Source organism: Mytilus galloprovincialis, chromosome 10 (assembly GCF_965363235.1).
Source record: "Mytilus galloprovincialis chromosome 10, xbMytGall1.hap1.1, whole genome shotgun sequence".
Classification (NCBI taxonomy): Eukaryota; Metazoa; Mollusca; class Bivalvia; order Mytilida; family Mytilidae; genus Mytilus; species Mytilus galloprovincialis.
This window is the reverse complement of record NC_134847.1, coordinates 51,728,333-51,753,781: the sequence shown is the minus strand read 5'-3', so window position 1 is coordinate 51,753,781 and position 25,449 is coordinate 51,728,333. Positions and strand designations below refer to the sequence as shown.

General features: G+C 31.7%; 1 protein-coding gene across 2 annotated transcripts in view; it reads right to left on the bottom strand.

The window, feature by feature from the left end:
• Positions 1-20,403, bottom strand: part of LOC143047788 (uncharacterized) — a 36,719-nt gene extending 16,316 nt beyond the window's left edge. The window contains exons 1-3 of one of the 2 annotated variants that reach the window (XM_076221044.1): positions 20,247-20,403; positions 11,170-11,280; positions 7,116-7,534 (exon numbers count right to left, since the gene is read on the bottom strand). In XM_076221044.1, the coding sequence (XP_076077159.1) occupies positions 7,116-7,534; positions 11,170-11,251 (501 nt within the window). In that variant the 5' untranslated portion in view covers positions 11,252-11,280; positions 20,247-20,403. Of the gene's footprint in view, positions 1-7,115; positions 7,535-11,169; positions 11,281-15,460; positions 15,731-20,246 lie in introns of those variants that run through there. The other variant, XM_076221045.1, reaches the window with a different exon arrangement.
• Positions 20,404-25,449: the final 5,046 nt, after the last annotated feature.

Genomic DNA, 25,449 nt, shown 5'->3' with positions numbered 1-25,449 from the left:
ATAATAACTGTAAATAGAATATATCCAGTATATATTCTAATAACATAAAATTTTAAATAACATAAAACATAAAAATATAGCTCTACCACACTAAGGGCTCTTGACTTGGTGAGACTTAGAATAATGTCTTTTAACAAGGTGATATTAACATGCTGTCATTTATTTCAGGCCTAACAGTAGTTAGTAACTATCTTATCGCATTAATATATCAACAATATCTCTTTACATCAATTTAGGAATATCAAAGCCTTTTACATTTTTTCCCGTGTCAGTAAAAGAGAACTTGTCTGATTTAATGGAACATCAATTACAAAAAGATAGTGTTACAACAAATATGTGTAGATAAGGCATAGCCCTATTGTTCTCCTGCAAGTGTAGAAACTATCTAATTCACTTATTTTATTTATTGTTTTTGAAATTGAGAACATGAATTAAAAATAATCAGTCTATTTACATCAATAAACAAAAACGACAACAACGAATAAATGAGTTTGGAATGTGTTGTACTCATATGTTTAAAGCAAATTTATGAATAACTACTAGTAACTCAATCCCTTAGCTTTTCTCCTCACGTCCGTTCGCCCATATTCACGTTTGGGCCTATAAATTTGGTTTATTTTGTGTCGTGTAATCGTTCTCTGATGTTATATGCATACTACAAGGTGACACAAATAAATGATAATAAATCAGATAAGGTTATAGAAAAAAAACCAGGTAAATATCAATGGCACCCTTTCAGGTTTTACTGCATCTGCAATCTGTCACAAATCATGTCAACAAATTTGTGGTCTCGTAATTATATCATTTTAAAGAAAAAGAGTGCGGAAATTGATTTGCCGAACTGACAGATGATCACACAGACAGAGACAAGTCGGACGGACAAAGTGCAAACCTTAAGTTTCCTTCGACTTCGACGGTGGGGGATTTAAAACTCATCTAACAATATTCTATAAGTCTATAGGTTTGTGAAACAAGAATTTAGCCAAAGACTGCATACGTTTATAAGAAATCGATTGAACACTCTCAAAGAAGTCACTATCGTCGGACAAAATTCTTAAACGAGAACTAAACGTAGACACAAATATATAGGTGATGTTGCTTCTCTTTAAAACAGAAAACAGAAATATCTGGATGATTTGGTTTTTTAAATTACCTTTTTGTCTTATGATTGGTATAAGTACATGTTTGAAAAAAACACTATAGTTTATTACGGAAGCCGATAAGGGCCATTCAAAAAAAAAATTTTATGTCGTAATTACGACATAGCATGTCGTAATTTCGACATAACATGTCGTTACAACGACATCGCTATGTCGTAATTTCGACATAATATGTCGTTATAACGACATCGCTAAGTCGTAATTTCGACATAACATGTCGTAATAACGACATAGCTATGTCGTAATAACGACATCACTATATATATTAAAGAATATGTATTATGATTGCCAAGACACTAAATGACACAGAAATTAACAACTATAGGTCATATCATAATGCCCCCAATAACTAGAAAAGCCCCCGCATAATCAGCTATAAAAGAGGGACGAAAGATACCAGAGGGAGAGCCCCCGAAATGCTGTGTGGCAGACAGTGTTATTAATTAATTATTAGCTCCCTTGGTAAAACTCCAAATTTCATATTTAATGTATTTCATTGTTAAATAATTTACATGAAGCTGAATAAGTATATATCTGTTAATTGCATAGCTTTTGCTATTTGAATTCATTGATTAAAGATATTTATTTATATTGTAAAGTTTAATATTTGTATCGTCGCAAAATCTTTGGTCACCTTCTTTGGTTACCTTCTGTGAGAAACATATATATTTTATAGATCCTGATTGAAAGTAATAAGAAACCGGGACTATAAGAACTATTGTCATGTCCTATCAAGGCAAGCAAAGCTCTCCACCTCTCATTAAAGAAGCGTACAACTCCATGGTTTGTTGTAATAAGGGTGAAAGGACGTATCGATTGCTCTGTATTTACTGTCATGGGCACGATGTTCCTAAAACACGACAATACACATAAAAAGCGGCGTCAAAAAGGGTTTTTGATTAATTTTTACAAGTTTTATTCGTATTTTTATATGTTGGTTGATTTATTCATTATATTACAAAATTTTTAAAATTTCTGATTCTGGTTCTGTTCGTTTTGTGATGTCATTTTATCATAAATTACCTCAAGTTGTGAAAATCTATTTAATAATGTTTACCCTTTAAGTTATTTCAACTAAAAATGCATTACTGTCGCAAGTAATGTGGAAAAGAAAGATGGGACGGAAGTAGATATAGGACGGTCCAACGATTTACAGAAAAGAGCGACGATTTACAGAAAAGAACCGAAAAGAACCGAAAAGGACCAAAAAGAACCGAAAAGGACCGAAAAGAACCGAAAAGAGCACACATATAATTATTGATCATTATTGTTTAAAGTTAAAACAATGTATATATATATATATATATATATATACAACTCGTCTAAACATCAACCCAACAATGTTAGATCTGTAAATTTGCTTTCGCAAATTTTTGGTTCTTCCCTCGCCGGGATTCGAACCCATGCTACTGTGATATCGTGACACCAAATCGCCTGCACTGCAGCCGTCCCGCTAGACCACACGACCACCTGGGCTCTCATAAAAAGTTAGATTTCCCTGTATCAGATTAAGGCATTTAAATATTTTTGAAATAAAGAATCAAAGTGTCATTTCCGTTGTTTTCGAAAATAGAATTGTAAAAAACATTTGAATAAAATTTCAATTCCTGCTACATGTAAACCTTGGCAAACTTTACGATGTTCTTGATTCGTTCCAATTTCTTAATTCAATTTACGGTATTAAACGATGGGCTACATGGGAATAAAAGGAGATTAATAAAAAAAAAAAATACATCATTATCTATATATATTATAAATTTTGTGCAAAACAAAGTCATTTCATTTCGTCTTTCAAGAAATATAAATAAATGAAAAGCGCACCCGCTTTCGGTATAATTGATAATTGTTTACTCTTTATATAGCCGCCATAATAGCGTATAGATTAAAGGGTGTGAAAAAGTTAATGGCCTGTTGATTTCTATTAATTTTATCTAATAAACCACTTAAAACAGATATGTAGATTAGTGAAATGATGGCAGATGGTGATAAATTTTGGCCCTCGGTGCTACGTGTATCTATAGAGAAACTTGTGCATGGAGATAACGGGTCTTTTCCTTGACGAATTCAAATCCTTGACAGGTTTAACGTGTCAAAGTAACAATCAATGTGTTTTCATTTAAAATTTAATACACATACACACACACACGAAAAGAACGAAATATTCGTATTTATTCATTAACTCCTGTAAAGTTTTCAATCATGTTTTAAACGATATTTTGGTTTTATTTTATTTTTGCCCGATTGTCCGAATGTCCGTGTTATATATATCATCACTGATGAATCGAACACATTTCAAAAAATTATAAAGAACTGTTGTAATGTTCGAATGAATTCAAAACTTAATAATAAACTTTTGTGAAAAATATCTTTTCATTTATAATAGACTTATATAATTTTAAAATTTGCTAATTTTCTTCAAATACAAAAAACTTCTTCTTTTTTGGTTCTTTTCGGTTCTTTTCGGTCCTTTTCGGTTCTTTTTGGTCCTTTTCGGTCCTTTTCGGTTCTTTTCTGTAAATCGTCGCTCTTTTCTGTAAGTCATCGAACCCGATATAGGAAGATGTGTTACAGTTTTCCATAAAAAAAGATATTTTTTTTTAGATGTACTAAACTTTTATCATATGATGTTTAACTTTCAAGGTGCATATCATCTGTCATTGTAAAATTTCTATATCTTAACTCAACCCCAATACAAATATATCTGACACTCTGCAAGTACATCGAACATTTTTACCCTTGGTTAAATTTGAATAGAATTGTATTTTCCCTGGTACATAAGTTGTCGAAATACACCCCTTAAATTACTTGAACCTTGGCTTGAGAATTATTTCCGCAAGTCATCTATAGTGTTTAATTTCTGATATACATTTTAAAATATAGTAATCTACTCCTGGATCGTCCGCGAAAACGGCTTAAATAATCCCGGGTTTTTAAAATTCGATGAAACGGTTTTCGTCGCTGTTTGGGATTTGTCTTTCAATTACTAGTACCTCCATTTCATGCACAAGTTTATATTGACGAAAAGTTCCGGCTTCGCTAGTACAGGAATTTATTTCATCACGACAGTTATAACATGAATAGCAGGACAAATCGCGAAGTAAAACACTCCGTGAACTGGTATAAGTCTTTTAATATTGGTGATTGCACCTTACTGAAGTGACGACTTTAAATGATCTATGGAGTACTTCCACAATATAAATTTCAATTCGAATTTTACATTTAGAGGACTGTCTTGGTGTCTAAAATTTGTCTTTGCAAAAGTTGGACGAAGTTCATGTAATGAAATGTTTTCCCCAATTTCACCATTCTTTTAAATAAATCGTTAAAAGCTATAAACGATTAATAAAAATTGCAAAATTTAACCTGTGTCGAACCTATGTCCCCGGGTGGAGTCTATAGCAACATGCGCTATTCTTTTTTTTCGGCAGCAATCATCAACACAAAGGGGGTTCGCGGGTCTAAATCATTTATATAGGATTTCTCTATATTTTTCTATAAATGAACTTTATCTTATAGTTAATAGAAAAATAAAATAAAAAAGTGGGGTCACCGTTCATTTGCGCTCACAATCTGCCTTCGAAAGAAGCATACATTTTTGTAAAGGTGTTTTTTTTCTGTTGAAGTAATAGGAGAAATAAAGGTAAATATCGAAATAAAAAAAGAAATTTATTACAGAAATCGCTCAAATTTTACAATGATTTAGTTTAAGTACAGCTTATATGGAAATTATATTAAAAAAGATAGGTCACCGATGAGTTGAAAAAGATATTTCAATTTTAAAGCCAAAAAATGGCATTTTTCCACCAAAGGGAGATAATTTGGAACTTTTTCAATAATGTATACATTTTAAAAGTCATCTGGGGCCAACACGAATTGATTGTTTTGAAAGAATTTTGTATCATATGATAAAGTAACAATTACAAAAGGAAATAAATAAAATTTGTAATGAAAAACAAATGTTTGATTTTTTTCTGAAATTTTTATACCCTCGAGCCTCCTTAAATGCTTTGAAAAATGAAATATCAACTTGGACAAAATGGCTACCGTTTGAAAAACGACTGTGTAGAGAAGATTTTATTGAATCAGCAATATTTGAACTCACGAACAATGAGGCAAATATTTGTACTTTTGTTAGATATTATTATTGTCTTACTCTTTTTATTCATTTTCTGCTACTTACAAAATTCACTTTCAGTCGTTGAGATGACGAAAAACGTCGTTGGACATTTTTCTTATTCCCGCTTAATATGAAGCCACCGAAGTCAAATAAAATTTGGCAAAAATAACGGCTTTAACGCCACAAAGAACCGACACCTGTCGTTGTTCCTGCCAAGTATCAAGAAGATCAGAGAATAAGAAATAGGATCACTATACATAAGATTTAAAACAGTTTTTCATAAATGTAACGTTGGACATCCGGTTTTTTTCACATAGCTTTGCTAATCTAATCATCAAATATACTAGATATTACTTAGTATATGATCAAGAGCTGTAAAAACATAATTTGAAACATATATTGAATTTGTTTTAATATTGGTTCGTGTTTTCTAACATTTTTATTTTGTTTTGCGGATGAAATTTCGAAGATTCTGTTTTAAATCCTAGAGGTTGTAGGAACATCGTGTCCAACGTTTGAAAGTAGAAAAAGAGCAATCAATATTTCAATTCACCCTTATTACACGAAGGCATGTAGTTAGCGCTTGTTTATAGGTAGGACTGTGTGTCAGTTCTCACGTAATCCCACACTAATTTGTTCGAACAAGTAGAAGGTTTATAAGACCTTGACTAACTCTGCATCCCTTTCACGGTCGGTATCTTCAAGCACTCAATTAGGATCTATAAATTATATAAGTTTCTCACAGAAGATAACCAAAGAAGGTGACCAAAGATTTTGCAACGATACAAATATTAAACTTTACAATATGAATAAATATTTTTAACCAATGAATTCAAATAGCAAAAGCTATGCAATTAACAAATATATACTTATTAAGCATCATGTAAATTAATCAACAATGAAATACTTTAAATATGAAATTTGGAGTTTTTCCAAGGGAGCTAATAATTAATAATGTTAACACTGTCTGCCACACAGCATTTCGGGGCCTCTCCCTCTGGTATCTTTCGTCCCTCTTTTATAGCTGACTATGCGGGGGCTTTTCTAATTAATGGGGGCATTATGATAACATATAGTTGTAAATTTCTGTGTCATTTAGTCTCTTGGCAATCATAATACATATTCTTTTATATACATAGCGATGTCGTTATTAAATAACGACATGTTATGTCGAAATAACGACATGTTATGTCGAAATTACGACATAGCGATGTCGTAATAACGACATGTTATGTCGAAATTACGACATGCTATGTCGTAATTACGACATGCTTTGTCGTAATTACGACATGCTATGTCGTAATTACGACTTAATTTATTTTTTTTGAATGGCCCTTATCGGCTTCCGTAGTTTATTAAGTTTTTTCTTGAAAAAAATGGAAGGGGCGATTTATTGTTTTCTTCCTAAAACTATATCGTTCTGTTAGAAACGTTCATGACGTTTAATTTTTTAATTTTTTATGTAATTTCCGTTTTTCAATTTTCCTTGGAGTTCAGTATTTTTGTTATACGTTTTAAACTTTGCATGACATTTTCTTCTTTCACAAAGAAAAAGTTTATTCTTGTTTTAGATATCTTATAATTATCACAAAAGATTGAAGTTTAACGTACAGAAAGGTAAGAATACGTTTTAAATTAAATTAAATTGAATTAAATTAAAGGTCTTAATCACATATCCAAAATATTCAAATAAATCCGTATTTGATTCGAATCAACTCCGTCAAAAATAATACAATGGTAAATCTTGTTATAAACTTCTATTGAGCAAAGAAAATAAACATGCAATAGCCAAACTAAGGTTTGCATCGGTGAATTCATGTTAGTCCTTTAATACAAACCTTGTCTGCGACTTTCTGGACTATGGATGGAAATTTATCTATGTTGATAAGTAGCCCAAGGAGTGCTGAAGAGTCACAGGTGTGGTCGAAACCAGTAAAGTGAGCCATATGTGTAACCAAAAACAGCTTGGCAAAATCCACTTCATTCTGTACATTGTAATCGTAACTGGAGAACTTCTTCTTCTTGTTTTTGTTATTGTTTATTGCTTCATAGTTTAAGTCTCTGTGCGTCGGAATATATTTCTTCAAATGGTTAGGGAAATTTTGGCTGTGTATATTGTGATTTTGCTTCATTGACCGATACAAGCTGTTTATTATAGGCTCGATATAGCTCCTTAATGCGGGAGCAACTATTGTATGAACACAGATGCCAACTATCAACCATCTTTTCTTTTCATCATCCAAATCAGGTTTTGTGACTGAAATGAAATATCAATTTACCATTCAGACTAGATTGTAAACCACCCCCAAAAAATAACTAACAAATGTAGATCAAATAAGAGGATACCACAATATTTCTAGTTAATAGAATAGTCGTACTTACACGACTTTTGTTAATTTATTGGTGGGTACTGTATGTTACTCCGAAACATATGAAATGAACGGTAGACACGTTTATGCTATACCAACTTCGTAAATGCTGTAATTCTTATTTGACTTAACCCTAAGTGTCATATGAAACATTTCTAAAAAAATTAATATTATCGAAATTATTGATCAATCCCCTTCCCTTTTCATGAATGTGACCTACCGAATTAGATAATTCACCGGGTTTGTAATAACATGAGAAACACGATGGGTGCAACATGTGGAGCAGGATCTGCTATGTTTTGGTCGGGTTCGTGTTGCTCAGTCTTTTGTTTTCCTTGTTGTTTCTTGAGCCTCCTTTTTCTTGTGTACTATTATTTGTCTGTTTGTCTTTTTCATTTTTAGCCATGGTGTTGTCAGTTTATTTTCTATTAATGAGTTTGACTGTCCTTCTGCTATCTTCACCACTTTTTTCGATCCAATGCATGCATATGTACTAATCTATGTCTTGCATGAACGTTTTTTTTTTTTATATTTATTACACATCTATGACGTATTATCAAGAACATGGGAAAGGGCAATTGACAGTGAATTTGAAAGCATGGGGAAGACCTGGGGTGAAATGGAGAAGTTTATATTTAGCATGCGAAGAAATTGCCTCTGTTGAAATTTGGCAAACATCCCATAGAGCAAATTACATGCATGATTAATGTTGACCATTTGATGCATGGCTGTGTTCTAAATGAGACGTACACGCAGGTCGTAAATTAATTTATTGAATGAAATCAAATCTTGAACTACTTATGGGTGCCGTAGGAGGTCCACCAGAATTTTTAGCGAGGATTTCTTGGTATGGACAGACAACATTGGAGAGACCTGGTTTCATCCTCATATGCCAACTGACATGAAGATGATTAGTTAGTTTCAGCATAAGGTATTATCGACACATAATACATTTTGTGTATTTCATTCAGTGGTTGTTTATTACATATAGGGGTGACTATCATATGAGACAAACCAATTGAAAACAAACTGGTATCTTTCAGTCTATAGTGCATTTCTATCCTTCAATATCTACCCAGATAACGTTGTGCTCATATTGCTTCTTATATATATATTTTTCTGAGACTGACAGAGGATACATAGATATATGGAGACATGTTAAAAACAACTTACAACGAGAAACTACCAACATTAAGACCGCAGGACAAGATTGTAACCAGCCACATTTGAACTCTGATGGAGAGTTATTTCATATGCAATCATACCACAGCTGATCACAGCTCATAATCTTTATACAGTGTATTCAACAATGGCAAAATCCCATATAGTATACGTATACTTGCCTACAAAAAGGCGCCGATAAAGAAACGTGCAAAACTGCAAAAACAACCAGATGCTCCGCAGAGCGCAGCTTTATAAGACCGCAGAGGTGGAACATTGAACGGTTGGGGCAAGTATGAATTTGGATTGTGATTAAATAGTTGACACATCATAGGTTTCTGACACAGAATGAATGTGGTCTAATGAACTTAATTTTTTTTTTTTGCTTTTGAGCAATTACCTATGCTGTTGAATATTAATCATCTCAAAGAAAAAATATTTGAAGAAATTTTCTTTTTAAATTCTGAAATCTGAAATGAGAAAAAAAAATGACCCCCATCCCAATTTTTTTCTTCACTTCCCCCTTTCCCTTATTCCAAAAATGATCTCAGTTCAAATTTCTAATGGAGTTTGCAAAAATAACTACTCATTTTAATACTTCATAAAATATTAAAATATAAAATGTCATACAGTCATTGTTAAATTTAATATTAATTAATAGTAACTTCTAAAAATAAAATGGAGAATGTGTCCAAAAGGACACAGATGATGCCCCCGCTAGCATATAACGTGATAAAGGGACATAACTCAAGAACTGTAAAAGTGAAGCTCCCAAAAATTTAACTTAAACTGAATTTAGAGGTAATAAGCATTATATACACATTTCATTAAATTTAGTTGAGACAAACTTAAGTTAAGAGAACAGAAACTAATAAATTCTTCAATTTTTCCACTTGTAAAAGGGCATAACCCTAGAATTGTAATCAAAGTGCTTGTAATCACTGAATGGTAAAGATTGCTTTAATTTATCAGTTGGAAGTAAAGTGAATATTGCATTGTATATTGTATATAACATTGATTTAAGTTGATTTAACTTCTATTCAGGACAAAGAAAGATAACTCCAATTTTCAAAGAAGATTATATAAAACATTGGTTTTAGGTGATTCAACAACCATTCTGGACAAAGAAAGATAACTACAATTTATTGACTTGAAACTACAAAAATGCTTGTTTTTGGCCCCTTTTTTGTCCTTTATTCCTAGACTGTTCGCCCCATAACCCTTAAAATATATCTCAACCTTCTACTTATGGTATTAAACATTGTGGTACAATTTCAGAACAATTAAAATACTTATACACAACTTATTGTTCTGACATTAGATAAATGCTATTGTTTGGCCCTTTGGGCCCCTAATTCCTATATACCTTAGGGAACATAACCCCCAAAATCAATCCCAAGCTTCCTTTTAGGTTATAAACATTGTGTTAAAATTTTGTTGATTTCTGTTTACTTATACTAAAGTTATTATTCGGAAATCATCCGTCTTCGGACGACGCTGACGACGACGACGACGACATGATACCAATATACGACCGCAATTTTTTTTGCGGTCATATAAAACTTACGGCATATTCAACCTAATATAATCAAATGTAAAATGGTTATAAACTTTATTAAACCAACCCCAACCACTGGCATACATGCTCTTAGATTGGGACAGTCACATAGAAAATTTAAGGGATTAAGAGTATGTTTGGCATCAATCCTCAGGCCTCCTCCTTAGCTGGAACATCAGTACAAAATCTAAAAATGTAAAAATTATTCGAAAAAGACAAAACGACTAACAAAACGACAAAACAACACAGCACAGTCTAGTACTCGTAGTTATTGAACTAATAATGAAATGTGGTCAATAAAACAAAGCCCAACCAGAGATAAAATGATGTATATGTTAGCAACTATTGGAACATAACTCGTGGACCTTCAACAATGAGATATCTTCTTACCGCATAGCCCCGTGGAACATACGGCATGATTATTCCATAAAACAACAAACGGAAACTAAATATAATATGCAGTAGTCAACATTGACCAATGAATTACAAAAGACATTTCAAACCTCTACTTAAATAAAAACTTGACCATGTTTCCAAACTTAAATAAAATTCAGTACACCTCCAATGGAGAACATGTTAACACGTCAGAAGCAGCTTAAAAAGCATGACTTTGTGCAATACTACCGGTAATACAGTAATTCAATTATACATGATGCAAAGCCATAAGCTTATAGCAATACATGTTAAGTTATTTATAAGATCTACAAAAAAAAATAGTGAAAGTACAGATAGTCAATATTCACAAGATCTTACACAGGTACAAAATGCTATCATGAGACAATTTGTTAAAAATGGCAGAACTACCTTGTTTAGATGAACTTGGAATCTGCAAGATATCAGCAATGAGTTCGTCTGGGATATTTGTCTTAAACTGTAAATATGCCATTTTGTTGGTTTTAACGTCAGCCTTTTCTTCTAAAATAACAAATATTTAACAAGCAATAAGAATGACTGTGGTTTTTATAAAAATAAGGAGATGTGGTTCGATAGTAGTTTGTTAAACAACTGAAGTGTCCAAAATAAAACGTACTATACACATGATTAAACAATTCAAGCTATACAATCAAACATGAAAAAGCTTAAAAATTGGTGTCTCATAAAAAATTTGTACTGTATGTCAATGCTCTTCAACTTCGTACTTTATTTGGCCTTTTAACTTTGTTTGATTCGAGCGTCACTGATAAGTCTTTTGTAGATGAAAGGCGCATCTGGCGTATATGTAAAATTCTAATCTTGGTATCTATGATTACCGGTAGTTTATTCTTAACACTACGAACTGCTTTGAGTCTGAAAAGACCAGATTTTGTGATCGACCAGTTTAGTAGAGCACACATTTTACTCGACTAGTCTTGACATTGTCTTGACAGTACTTAACTGTACTTAACTGTACTCGACTAGGTCTAAACTTTACTTAACTGTACTCGACTAGGTCTAAACTTTACTTAACTAGTCTGATTTAGTGCTAGATGATCTTGGTGGAGTCTGAATTGTTTTGACCAAGGCTCTACCAGTCTCGACTACTCTACTAAATTTAGTCTTGACTGGTGTAAATCAGCCAATCTAACTAAATAAAATATAGATCTTACGCGAAATTTCTGTTTATTTGGCAGTTTGGATCATTGCTGTGAAATTAAAGAATTTATTAATAGGTTAAAAAAACGATTAAATTCAGATAGGCATGCATCTTTAAATATTTTTATAACTTTTTCAAATCAACTTGGATTTTCATCAAACTATGCAGCTATATAAGTAATAAATTGATATTTCTGAATCCCAGGTTGTTGTGTAGTTTGGTGTATTGCTGTCAAATATTAGAATTAAATTAATCTAGGTAAAAAAGTTTTAAAAAAAAGCTAGGATTTGCAGTTAGGACAAAAATTCAGATAGTACACTTCAATTTTTTTTTGTAACTTTTTCAAATCAACTTAGATTTTCATCAAACTATACAGCTATCTTAATGATATTTTGAACTCACAGGTCGTTATGTACATGTAGTTTAGTATATTGCTGTCAAATATAAAGATAGAATTAATCTAGATCAAATAAATTGCTCTGCTGAGCGCAGCCTGATACGACCGCAGAGGTTGAACCCTGAACAGCTGGAGCAAATAGTTATCAAAGGTATCAGGATTATAATTTAGTACGCCAGATATCAAAAATATTTATAAAGCCAAACAAGTTCAAAGTTGAAGAGCATTGAGGGTCCAAATTTGGACACAATATTCAAGCTTGATACCGTTTGAATTTGGATTGCGATCACATTTTTGACATAGTATACATGGTATAGGTTTCTGACACAAAATAATTGTCAAGATTTTACCAATCTATTGCGCAATACTGTACAATCAAAGATTCTTCTTGAAATTTAAAAAAAAATAAGAAATTTTAAAAATTTTGAAAAATAATTTGACCCCACCCCCCCCCCCCCCCCCCCCCTCCAAAAAAAAACTTTTTGAAATTCTCCTTTGAGCAATTACCCCCACAATCAATCCCAGTCTTTCTTTCGTAGTATGGAACCTTGGTACAATTTTTAGATAGATCCATACTCTTAAACACAACTTATTGGCCTGAAACTACAAAAATGCTTGTTTTTAGACCCTTTTTGGCCCTTAATTCCTAAATAGTTGGCACCATAACCCCCAAAATAAATCCAAACATTCTACTTGTGGTATTCAACATTGTGGTATATTTTCAGAGCAATTAAACTACTTATACACAAGTTATTATCCTGAAAGTAGAAAATATGCTTGTTTTGGGCCCCTTTTAGGCCCCTAATTCCAAAACGGTTGGAACCATCATCCTCAAAATCAATCCCAACCTTTCCTTTGTGGTATTAAACCATTTTATTAAATTTCATAGAGATTCATATACTTCAACTAAAGTTATTGTCCCGAAACCAAATGTGTCTTTGGACGACGACGACACAGACGACGACGAAGACGATGACGACATTATATGATCCCAAAATATTTTTTCGGTCGTATAAAAAGGTAGAATTTGCCGTTCGGACTATATTCAGATGGTACACTTTAATTCTTTTTATAACTTTTTCAAATTAACTTGGACATCATCAAACTATACAGTTATCTTAGTAATATATTGATCTTACTGAAACCCAGATCATTGTGTAGATTGGTGTATTGCTGTCAAATATAAGAGTTAAATTAATCAAGGTAAACAAATCTAGGATTTGTAGTTAGGACAAAATATAGATAGTAAACTTGAATTTTTTTTATGACTTTTTCAAATTTTCATCAAACTATGCAGCTACCTTGGTAATATATTGATCTTACTGAATCACATGTCGTTAAGTAGTTTGGTATATGGCTGTCAAATCTAAAGATTAAATTAATCTATTTCAAAAAAGGTAGAATTTGCAGTTCGGACTATATTCAGAAAGTACACTTCCATTCTTTTTATAACTTTTTCAAATCAACTTGGACTTTCATCAAACTATACAGCTATCTTAGTAATATATTGAAATTACTGAATCCTAGGTCATTATGTAGTCTAGTGTACATGTATTACTGTCGAATTAATCTAGGTAAAAAAGCTAGGATTTGATAAATATACTACAATGTACTGTTCTGCTAAATATAATCATTTCTAGAATAAAGCATTAATGATGCCTACTAAACGTAGCTTCTATCGTACAATTGTTAATGAACAGTAACAAACGAAAATGACAGTTTACATTTGTAGGACTCTAAAGTGCGATGGGGACGCTAAAGTGTGATGGACACGCTAAAGTGCGATGGTATACGCTAAAGTGCGATGCTTCCATACGCTAAAGTGCGATGGTCCGCGAAAGTAAAGACGTTAGAAATGTAGTTGGATTATGACGTTAACAGTCGTTTATACAAACTAAAAATGAACACACCGGAAAATAAACTACAGACATTTGATTAACAACTTTAAAAACAAATGTCAATGACTTAATTAATTTAATTAATTTAAACAATACCGTGCTATGTCGGGTAAAGCAAAGGTGTTTTATTTTGGTGGCTTGAAGAAGAACTTGTATCCTGCTGTCGACCGTTTTACCATATTCCCTGTCGATACAAGTAGTATGTGCATATATATTCTGTATCCTGCTTTTATTGGAAGCGAACGGATGCATTTAAATCATTGTTTTTGTTGCAGTTTATTGTGCGGTCTCCGTTAAAATGTTGTCGCTCTTATTGAAAAGCAACGTCGGCAAAATAAAAGGACATGTTTTCATGCGTAAATTATAAATTGTCGGCTAAATCATTAGCATGCACATTGCAGGATAATATAACATGGATGTGTAGTCGCTACAGAAAAGGCGTAAATTAAGCTCGGCAAACATCACCTTTTTCTATCATTTAAATTAAACAAATAAATGTTACATATTCCGATAATAATTACATTTTGTATCTTTAATTATAAGGACAATTGTAAGGGGAGGAGTTCCAATAAGTGATAGACTACATGTGAACGGCAAGCTACACCAATTATCACAATATTTGTAAATACACCCACATTGTAAAAAATTCATTGACTAGTACAATATAGTATTCTGTGCCACCTAAATTACTTTTTAGCAATTATTACGTGGTCGGTCTTTTAGAATCATTCACTTAAGACTACGGTTAAATTATAATGCCTTTCACATTTATGGTATACCTTATAATACTAGATTATACAAAAGGACTATTTTTACATTAAGCGTTTTTTAACGTTTTTTATAAAGCCCTAGAACCTTACCCTATTGGTCCATCGCACTTTAGCGTGATATACAATCGTACTTTAGCGAACAAACAACCATTGCACTTTAGCGTGAGACACCATCGTACTTAAGCGTAGACCATCGCACTTTAGCGTGACCATCGCACTTTAGAGAACCATCGCACTTTAGAGTCCTACATATTTATTTACGTTCGAAGTGAGTATTAAGTTTACCCAGTTTAAGTTTATGTTGTGCCACGATTATTTGCAGTTTATTTTAATAATAACGTTCATTCATTCGTATTTCCCGACGTATATTTTCCGCGAAACTAGGTCATACATGTTTTCACTTTTTGTACACTTGCTTGTTATGCGGAATGATTTTCTATAGTTACAACATAATTACCTTATTCAGAAGTTATTAATGCATCCTATTTAATCCATATTTATCCTTTTATAATGTTAGAATTATCCCAAATCGAACTTGTCAACTTTATGGCCATTTTGGTTACTTTCATATTGTGTACACACGTACTATTTTTAGGTGTATTGATTAACTTGATCTTTTAAACGTTTGGAGAAAAGTATAGTCAGTTTCAAATTAGATCGCAGACAGATCAGCTGTTTTTAGTAAGTGACCTAGATTTTACTATTCATGTATTTTCACTATTGTAGCATACACTGCAATTCTATTGAGATATATTGTAATTGATTCATAATTATTATTTATGATATTAGCTTTTAATAAAGCTGCTTTTATTTAATTCTAACAAATCTTATTCTTGATTATTCAAAGTTTGGACTTCAAAACAGTTTTATTCCTTCGACTTTAAAATTGATATTTATATAATATCTGCCAACCATTTACAATAACGGTTGGCACTTCAAAAATTTTGGGATTCCTGAGGAAAAGAGACCAATATTAAAGAAAGCAACCAGAAATTTAGTAGTAGCTGAGGCAGGGAAAAGTATGGAGACCCATGGAATAGCTATGATGAATGTTAAACTTGGGAACCATGAATTTTCCCTGCCTCAGCTACTACTAAATTTCTGGTTGCTTTCTTTAATATTGGTCTCTTTTCCTCAGGAATCCCAAAATACAGACTGCTATTAAGAACCGTCACTTCCGCTCCTGTATCCAAAACAGCTTTGGTCACCTGCCCATTAATACTTATGGGAACTTTAATTGTTGCTGACCTCACTCTGTCTATCTGGATAACACAACTAGATTGCCGTCTACTGTCCATCTTCTCCGTTTTTATCATCATTCAGCGCAACTTGAATCAAGAGTCCCTACGTGGGCGCCAGAAATCTTGATTCCAGTTGCGCTGAATGCATTGAATGGAAACAAGAATGGTCAGAATTTAGAAAAAAGGTTGATAATGTAAAGAATTTAACCAATAAACCTATGATAAGGAATATAACACAGTCAAGTGATGGTAATTGTTCCAGTTGGTTAACTAAATACACAGAAAAAGAGATGAGTACATTCCAGAAAGAAGACCCAGATTACAGTTTTTTACATAAATGGGTAAATGCAGGAGAAACACCAGATAGAGATAAATGTGCCAGTTTCAGCCCAGCAGTAAGACATTATTGGCTGAATTGGAGTAATCTTGTCCGTATTGGTGGAGTAATATACCAAAAATGGAGAGAAGTTAAAAGTGAACTAGATCATTTACAACTTCTGGTACCAGCTGTTATAAAGAAAGAAATAATAATCAGCTGTCACGATACTGCATATTCTGGTCATTTTGGTATTAAGAAATCAGTCCAGAAAATGAAAAATTATTTTACATGGTATCAAATGACAAAAGACGTCAGAGTACACATAGAAAATTGTGTAATTTGTACTAAAAGTAAAAGTAGAAAATCAAAAGCTGGGGTGGTTGATGATAGAGTGGGTTACCCTTTAGACAGAGTTAGTATTGATGTAATTGGACCCTTACCACAAACACAGAGAAGAAATAAATATTTATTGGTAATAGGAGATAATTTCACCCGATGGATGGAAGTTTATCCATTGCCACACCAAAAAGCTGATATTGTAGCACAAAAATTTGTAATGGAATTTATAACAAGATTTGGAATACCACTAGAACTGCACAGTGACCAAGGCAGTAATTTCCAGAGTGAATTGTTTAAGGCTGTCTCTCTGAGGCTGTCTGTAGCATTTTAGAAATCACAAAGACCCGGACAACACCTTACCATCCTGCCTCAAATGGACTTATTGAGAGGTTTAATCGAACCCTAGCAGGGATGATAAAAAGTTTCATCAACAAGAATGATACTGACTGGGATGTAAACATCAACCTACTATTGGCAGCTTATTGTAGTACACCACATCCTGCTACAGGCTTCTCACCTAATTTTCTAATGCTAGGTCGAGAAATCAGTATTCCTATCAAACTGATATATCCATTACCAGACCATAAATATGGAGGGCAATCTGAATATGCTCAACACCTTCAAGATAAATTACAAGACGTATACCAGATTGCCAGGAAACATCTTAAGACAAATGCTGAAAGACTCAAAAAGAACCATGACACGAGACTTACAAAATATAAATATAAGAAAGGGGATCTTGTGTATAAATTTGACAAAACTATAAGACAAAAATTTAAATCCCCATGGCTTGGTCCCTATTTAATTTCAAAAGTTTTGAGCACAGTGGTCTATGAAATTTGTTTTAAAACTAGAACCGAAGTTGTTCATATTGATAAATTAATACCGTACGTAGGTGAAATACCAGACTGGGTTAATAGAAAACTCAACCATTTGGAAAAAATGTTATGTTAAGTGTAAACCTAAATATTGTATAAATGTATTTATTTCATGTATTTATTCCTGTTTTAAAAAATAATATTTTATACTTGTTAATTTAAAGTATTTTAGTTATTGATTAATTTTATTATTACAGAAATATGGTACTGTTTCAATGTTCCAAGTGTCCTTTTCGAGGAAATACCAAAAATACCATCCAACATTTTATTATAAAACATACATCGGATGACAGAGTCCCATTTTTATGCCAAACATGTAATTTCAAGACCATTTCAAATGCTAAGTGGCAAAGGCACATAAAAGATCCTAAAAAACCTCATGTTAATAAAGAACACATTTGTGTGAAAAGCAGTATTCCTTATGTGGTAATAGTTAGTGAAGACATTAAAGAAGTTGATGAAGCAACATTTATGAAGAATCAAATAGTCATACAAGAAGAAGAGATTGAAATTGTAGAAATAAAGATTGACCCAAAAGATGAAAAAATTGTAGAATTAGAAAATAAATATATTGATTTACAATCAACACATGCCAATCAACTAAAGGAATTAGAAGAAAAACATAAATTTGAGTGCCTTCGTTTTGGGAATTTTATTGAACGACTGGAGAAAAGAAAGACAGAGCTGAAAGAAGAAGTCAGAACACTTAAAAATCAATTAACATGTAATTCCGCTAAGAAGATGAGAAGTTCCGTCTGTGTTGTGAATTCAAGAAAATAGGAAAGAACTTTGTAATCATATTGAACTTTAATTTTATGAGATTTATATATATAATATTTATTATTTTACTGTTTATATACATTGTATGTATGCTTCTTAGTTGAAATTTGAATATTCATTCATTTTATATCAATTCTAGGGACAGAAATCTTTTTTCTTTAAGAGGAGCAGTGTTGTGCCACGATTATTTGCAGTTTATTTTAATAATAACGTTCATTCATTCGTATTTCCCGGCGTATATTTTCCGCGAAACTAGGTCATACATGTTTTCACTTTTTGTACACTTGCTTGTTATGCGGAATGATTTTCTATAGTTACAACATAATTACCTTATTCAGAAGTTATTAATGCATCCTATTTAATCCATATTTATCCTTTTATAATGTTAGAATTATCCCAAATCGAACTTGTCAACTTTATGGCCATTTTGGTTACTTTCATATTGTGTACACACGTACTATTTTTAGGTGTATTGATTAACTTGATCTTTTAAACGCTTGGAGAAAAGTATAGTCAGTTTCAAATTAGATCGCAGACAGATCAGCTGTTTTTAGTAAGTGACCTAGATTTTACTATTCATGTATTTTCACTATTGTAGCATACACTGCAATTCTATTGAGATATATTGTAATTGATTCATAATTATTATTTATGATATTAGCTTTTAATAAAGCTGCTTTTATTTAATTCCAACAAATCTTATTCTTGATTATTCAAAGTTTGGACTTCAAAACAGTTTTATTCCTTCGACTTTAAAATTGATATTTATATAATATCTGCCAACCATTTACAATAACGGTTGGCGCTTCAGTTTACAAGTGTTATATCGTTCTGGCTAACAGTCATATCACATCCGAAAGTTATATTACCCTATTCGTGAATCTGTTCCATAGCCATCATTGAAATAGAAGCGACATAAGGGTTGACAGATTCTATAATGGGTCGCGGATCAAGACTACATTGGAGGTTAATTACATGATAAATAATGAATGGACGTACAGCTGATTTACATTGGGAGTAAGGACATATCAATTGTTTAAACCTGTTGCTAGACTTGCTTATAAAATTGCACATAGAAAATGAACTCATCATATATACCAGGAATGAAATTTTGTATTTGCGTTAGACGTGCATAATATTCTAAGTGGTGTTACCTTTTTCATTGATAAGGGGTCAGATCGGAGATCATACGGCTGTTGACCACTGTTGTATTTATTGGTGAAATTGACTACTCGGTAGTATAAAAACCGTTCTTTTTTCAAGTTGTTGTAATATTTCACATTATCATAAATATTTTATTTTAATTTCACGGGCACTTGGTCCCCTGAAAATAATACTCTTTATAAGGGATTAAAATAACCATACTATACCAATCGTAGTCTATAAAAAAAAAAACTTTACTTTGTGTTGTTTATATATTAGTAACGATACATACAATGTATATATGTGTATTAGTTAAAAGACAAGTAGGTATGCTTAATTTTCTGAATTCGCAGACTAATGATGTCAAAAAAGACATAACAAATCATGTTTTATACATCTGTACATCTTGGGTATCTTATTGACAATAACGAATAACTCCTGTTTCTTTTATTTTTTACACCCTAACAATTGTTATAGCTGCGGTGTAAACTTCACACTAATCGATCTATAATTATAAGATAATAAAGAATGTTTAAAGCTTACCTGGTTTGATAAGACAATCTATTCAAAGATTTATTTTCTCCATTACAGATAACATCAACAAATGCAAATTCCTCCATCATATTCAATTCCTTCCTTGAGATAAATAAGCTGTCACGATTTCTCTTTTTATTTGATTGTGATAGGCTAGTAAAATAAGCTGGTTAACCTCAACCAGTGTGTGTTTATTTACTTGTTTTATAAACTGCGTATCTTCCTATATCAAATGATATGTTTATAAGTCAATACTATCCTGATTAAGCTGATATAAAACAAGTAAGAGGTAAAATTAGAACGTATAACGTAAACTATTGTTTAAGATAGGGTCTTCCGATGGCCTTAAACTTGAGTTGAAGAACTATAATACAACATGTGTGTTATATATATATTCTAAATTCGTTTCGATATGAAACAATTGTTGGAAATAAAAGGAATCATATAAATCATTCATATTATTCTTTACACAAAGTATACATTTCGAATGAATAAAAAAGTATAGGAAGATTATTTTGCCGGGTTAGACGAATTATGGTTATGTAGGACCGGGGGGACTGGCAGGCAGCGGGAAAGGTGGATATACTTCAATTCTTCAATTGTGTCATGAATCATGCTATGAAAGAGGTTTAGTGTAATCACTCTAACTACAGTTTTCAACCTAGACCCCTGAAACCCACAGGACGATTGTATATTATTATGACGATACATTTGTCTAATTCTTTTTTCCTAATTATCTTCTCTTTTTCTGGTATATGAAATACAACAATTAGAAGTATAACAGTCATATATGTCACAATTTTATAAACACCAAACGAATGTTGGAAGGTAAGCATTTTCCTGGGTTGCGTTCAATATCGTAGCGGCTACATAGGGCTACGTATAGATATATGACTATTGAACGTGTAGCTAGCCTAGCTGCTACACAGATGTTGATTGCAGTTAGGCTAGCTACATGTTCAAAAGTCATGAATCTACGTAGCACTACGTAGCATTATTTAGCTGCTACGATGTTGAACGCAACCCTGATATGCACGCATTACCGTTCAAATCGTCACTCACGATTCTGATTTCATACCCAGTAGTAAGTGAATAAGGCTTAAAGGACCAGGTTCAATTTAGGCCAAATATGGTCTTGAATTTCAATTTTAACATAAATTTTCAAAATGTAAAAAAATTTGGTTTGTAAATAGATCTATTTCAAAAGCCTTATTTCTCTTTGTTAAAAATATCTCTTCATAAGAGTACATTACTAAGCTTTTAAAATCACCATATTTTAGACTGCGACTAGTATAAATACACATGGTGGAGGCGAAATTTAATTCTTAGGAAGACCCAAAGTGAAAGTAGGGGTAGTTTAGATTTGTGTTTAGTTTAAACTCTTAGAATTTCGGTGCATATAAATGTTTAAAATGTGCCAAAATTAAGCCATCAGTACTGTTTTTACAGACAATAATATCCGTGCACAAATAAACAATAGTACTTTATCAAACTTATCGCAGTGTGGTTAAATCATGCCGTTTGTTTGTATATCGGTCTCACCGAGTAGAATTCGTTCAAGAAAAGAACAATGTCATGTGAAATGTCCAATGTATACAGATTTTTATTAGAAAAAAGAGTTTTTGTTGCGCTGCAATCTTTAAATAAGAGAACTGATACTGCATTCCATAAAAAAAAATTAACTAGAGCCCATAAGCCGATCCATCATCAAAGATAGCCAAAATGTTTTCTTTTATAGAACCTTTAACATAATTTAGTGACTCTCTAAAAAAACGTTTGTATGAATCTGGTTTTTAAAAGAAAACACTTGTATGTATTTACCATAGGGTCATTTAATTATCCCCTCCCCCTTGATCCCTTCATAGTAACACCACTTGGTTAACACCTCAAAAGAAACATTCATACCATGTTAGGTTTCAATCAATTTAGTGGTTTTCTAGAAAAAAAGCATTTGTATATAGTTTCCATTATAAGGGTCCTTTGATTAACTAATTATATATATATGTGTGTATATTTCTAAGGCCCCTGTTGGCAGCCATCGTGGTTGCTGGTTTAGATTCGAAGGAGTAACACTTTGTCAGCACAGCACCTCATAATGATTAAACCATTGTGGTGACGTCAGCCTATTCATTTACCGTGGATTCATTTTCTAGAATCAACGCTTCCTAAATCTGTCGCTGAAATGGGCTCAACATATTAGATTCTTTTGTTTCCTTTGTGTGCCTAATATCATTAAGTTTGAATTGACTAATTTCATGATTTCTGTTCACTAATGGAATTATTTTTAAAAACTAACCTTTAATTTTTGTAATTTCTATATGCCTTCACTGGGAATCGAACCCGTCAATAAATTTTACAACTTATTACTGACATTAACATATCGACAAAACCTCTGGGCTACCAATTGACTAATTAACTGATTTCTGTTCACTAATGGCATTGTTTTAAAAACTTACCTTTAATTTTTGTGATTTCTATATTATGCTTTCACTGGGATTCGAACACGTCCATGAATTCTGATACGTGTTACTGACATCAACATATCGACGAAACCTCTGGGCTACCAATCGGTTCCGATTTAAATGTCTATTTTATATATATAAATGAATGTATGAAATACATCGGTAAAACAGACACACAGGGCTTCTACCTTTATATATACATAATAGGCAAACGAATAGTATGAATTGGTAGCCACGAGGTTTCATGGTTAAGATAAATGAGTTTAAGGTACGGACTTGTCTATTTAGGTTCGAATCCCTGAATTATCTTGGTTGTCCCTATTCTCTACTTTTCAAGTTTTTGTTCTTGTTTTGTATGTAATTGTGGTTAATTTGTGTAATAAAAACGAGTTTGGTCGTTTATTTTTGGATTATTGTTGGCTATTCCACATGTTTGAAACAAAACTGATTACATTCTCATGATTTGTCCACTTTTGTTTTATTAATTTATATAATATGATTTCATTTGTTTTACTACACAATTTTACAACTGTTAATTCGTAAATTCCTATGCTAGAAAATCGTGATGTTCCTAGAATTAGAATGTTCTTTGTCGGGTTGTATTCTCTTTTGACACCTTTTCCATTTCCATTTTCAATTTTAATAGAAATAAGTTCGAATATATTTTATTTTGTAAAGAACAGACAATATTCAGATGCCTGATAGTATGAAGATCTTACCAGACACAAGTTGTTTCCTTTTTCCTTTTTCCTTTTTCGATATTCAAATTTTGAAAAATATTACGTCCAAACTGAATTTTTTGTTTCCCTCAAAAAAATTTTTCAAATTTTTTCACAAAATTTGTTTTCCTCAAAATTTTTTTTTCCTCAAATTTTTTTTTCCTCAAAAATATTTTCCTCATTTTTTTCGTTTCCTTATTCGTTTTCTATTTCCTTTTTCGATTTTCATTTCCTTATTCCGTTTCTATTTCCTTTTTTGATTTTCATTTCCTTATTCGGTTTCTTTTTCCTTATTCGGTTTCTATTTCCTTATTTGATTTTCATTTCCTTTTTCGATTTTCATTTCCTTTTTCGATTTTCTATTTCCTTTTTCGATTTTCATTTCCTTTTTCGATTTTCATTTCCTTATTCAGTTTCTATTTCCTTTTTCGATTTTCATTTCCTTATTCGTTTTCTATTTCCTTTTTTGATTTTCATTTCCTTATTCGGTTTCTTTTTCCTTATTCAGTTTCTATTTCCTTATTCGATTTTCATTTCCTTATTCGGTTTCTTTTTCCTTATTCAATTTTCATATCCTTATTTGGTTTCTTTTTCCTTTTTCAATTTTCATTTCCGTATTCAGTTTCTATTTCCTTATTCGATTTTCATTTCCTTATTCGGTTCCCTTTTTCCTTTTTCGATATTCAAATTTTGAAAATATTACAAGTCCAAACTGAATTTTTTTTTTCCCTCAAAAATTTTTTCACAAATTTTTTTTTCCTCAAATTTTTTTTTCCTTAAAATTTTTTTTTTTTCAAATTTTTTTTCACAAAATTTTTTTTCCTCAAAATATTTTTTTCCTCAAATTTTTTTTTCCTCAAAAATTTTTTCCTCAAAAATATTTTCCTCAAATTTTGTTTTCCCTCAAAAATTTTTTCACAAATTTTTTTTTCCTCAAATTTTTTTTTCCTTAAAATTTTTTTTCCCTCAAAAATTTTTTTTTCAAATTTTTTTTTCAAATTTTTTTTTCAAATTTTTTTTTCAAATTTTTTTTCCCTCAAAAATTTTTTCACAAATTTTTTTTTCCTCAAATTTTTTTTTCCTTAAAATTTTTTTTTTTTCAAATTTTTTTTCACAAAATTTTTTTGAGGAATTTTTTTTCCCTCAAAAATTTTTTCACAAATTTTTTTTTCCTCAAATTTTTTTTTCCTTAAAATTTTTTTTTTTTCAAATTTTTTTTCACAAAATTTTTTTTCCTCAAAATATTTTTTTCCTCAAATTTTTTTTTCCTCAAAAATTTTTTCCTCAAAAATATTTTCCTCAAATTTTGTTTTCCTCATTTTTTTCGTTTCCTTATTCGTTTTCTATTTCCTTTTTCGATTTTCATTTCCTTATTCGATGTCTATTTCCTTTTTCGATTTCATTTCCTTATTCGTTTTCTATTTCCTTTTTCGATTTTCATTTCCTTATTCGGTTTCTATTTCCTTTTTTGATTTTCATTTCCTTATTCGGTTTCTTTTCCTTATTCCGTTTCTATTTCCTTATTCGATTTTCATTTCCTTATTCGGTTTCTATTTCCTTTTTCGATTTTCATTTCCTTATTCGTTTTCTATTTCCTTTTTCGATTTTCATTTCCTTATTCGGTTTCTTTTTCCTTATTCGGTTTCTTTTTCCTTATACGATTTTCATTTCCTTATACGATTTTCATTTCCTTATTCGGTTTCTATTTCCTTTTTAGATTTTCATTTCCTTATTCGGTTTCTATTTCCTTTTTAGCTTACTTGGCCCAAAGGGCCAAGTGAGCTTTTCTCATCACTTGGCGTCCGGCGTCCGTCGTCCGGCGTCCTTCGTCGTCCGTCGTTAGCTTTTACAAAAATCTTCTCCTCTGAAACTACTGGGCCAATTTTTACCAAACTTGGCCACAATCATCATTGGGGTATCTTGTTAAAAAAATTGTGTCCGGTGACCCGGCCAACCAACCAAGATGGCCGCCATGGCTAAAAATAGAACATAGGGGTAAAATGCAGTTTTTGGCTTATAACTCAAAAACCA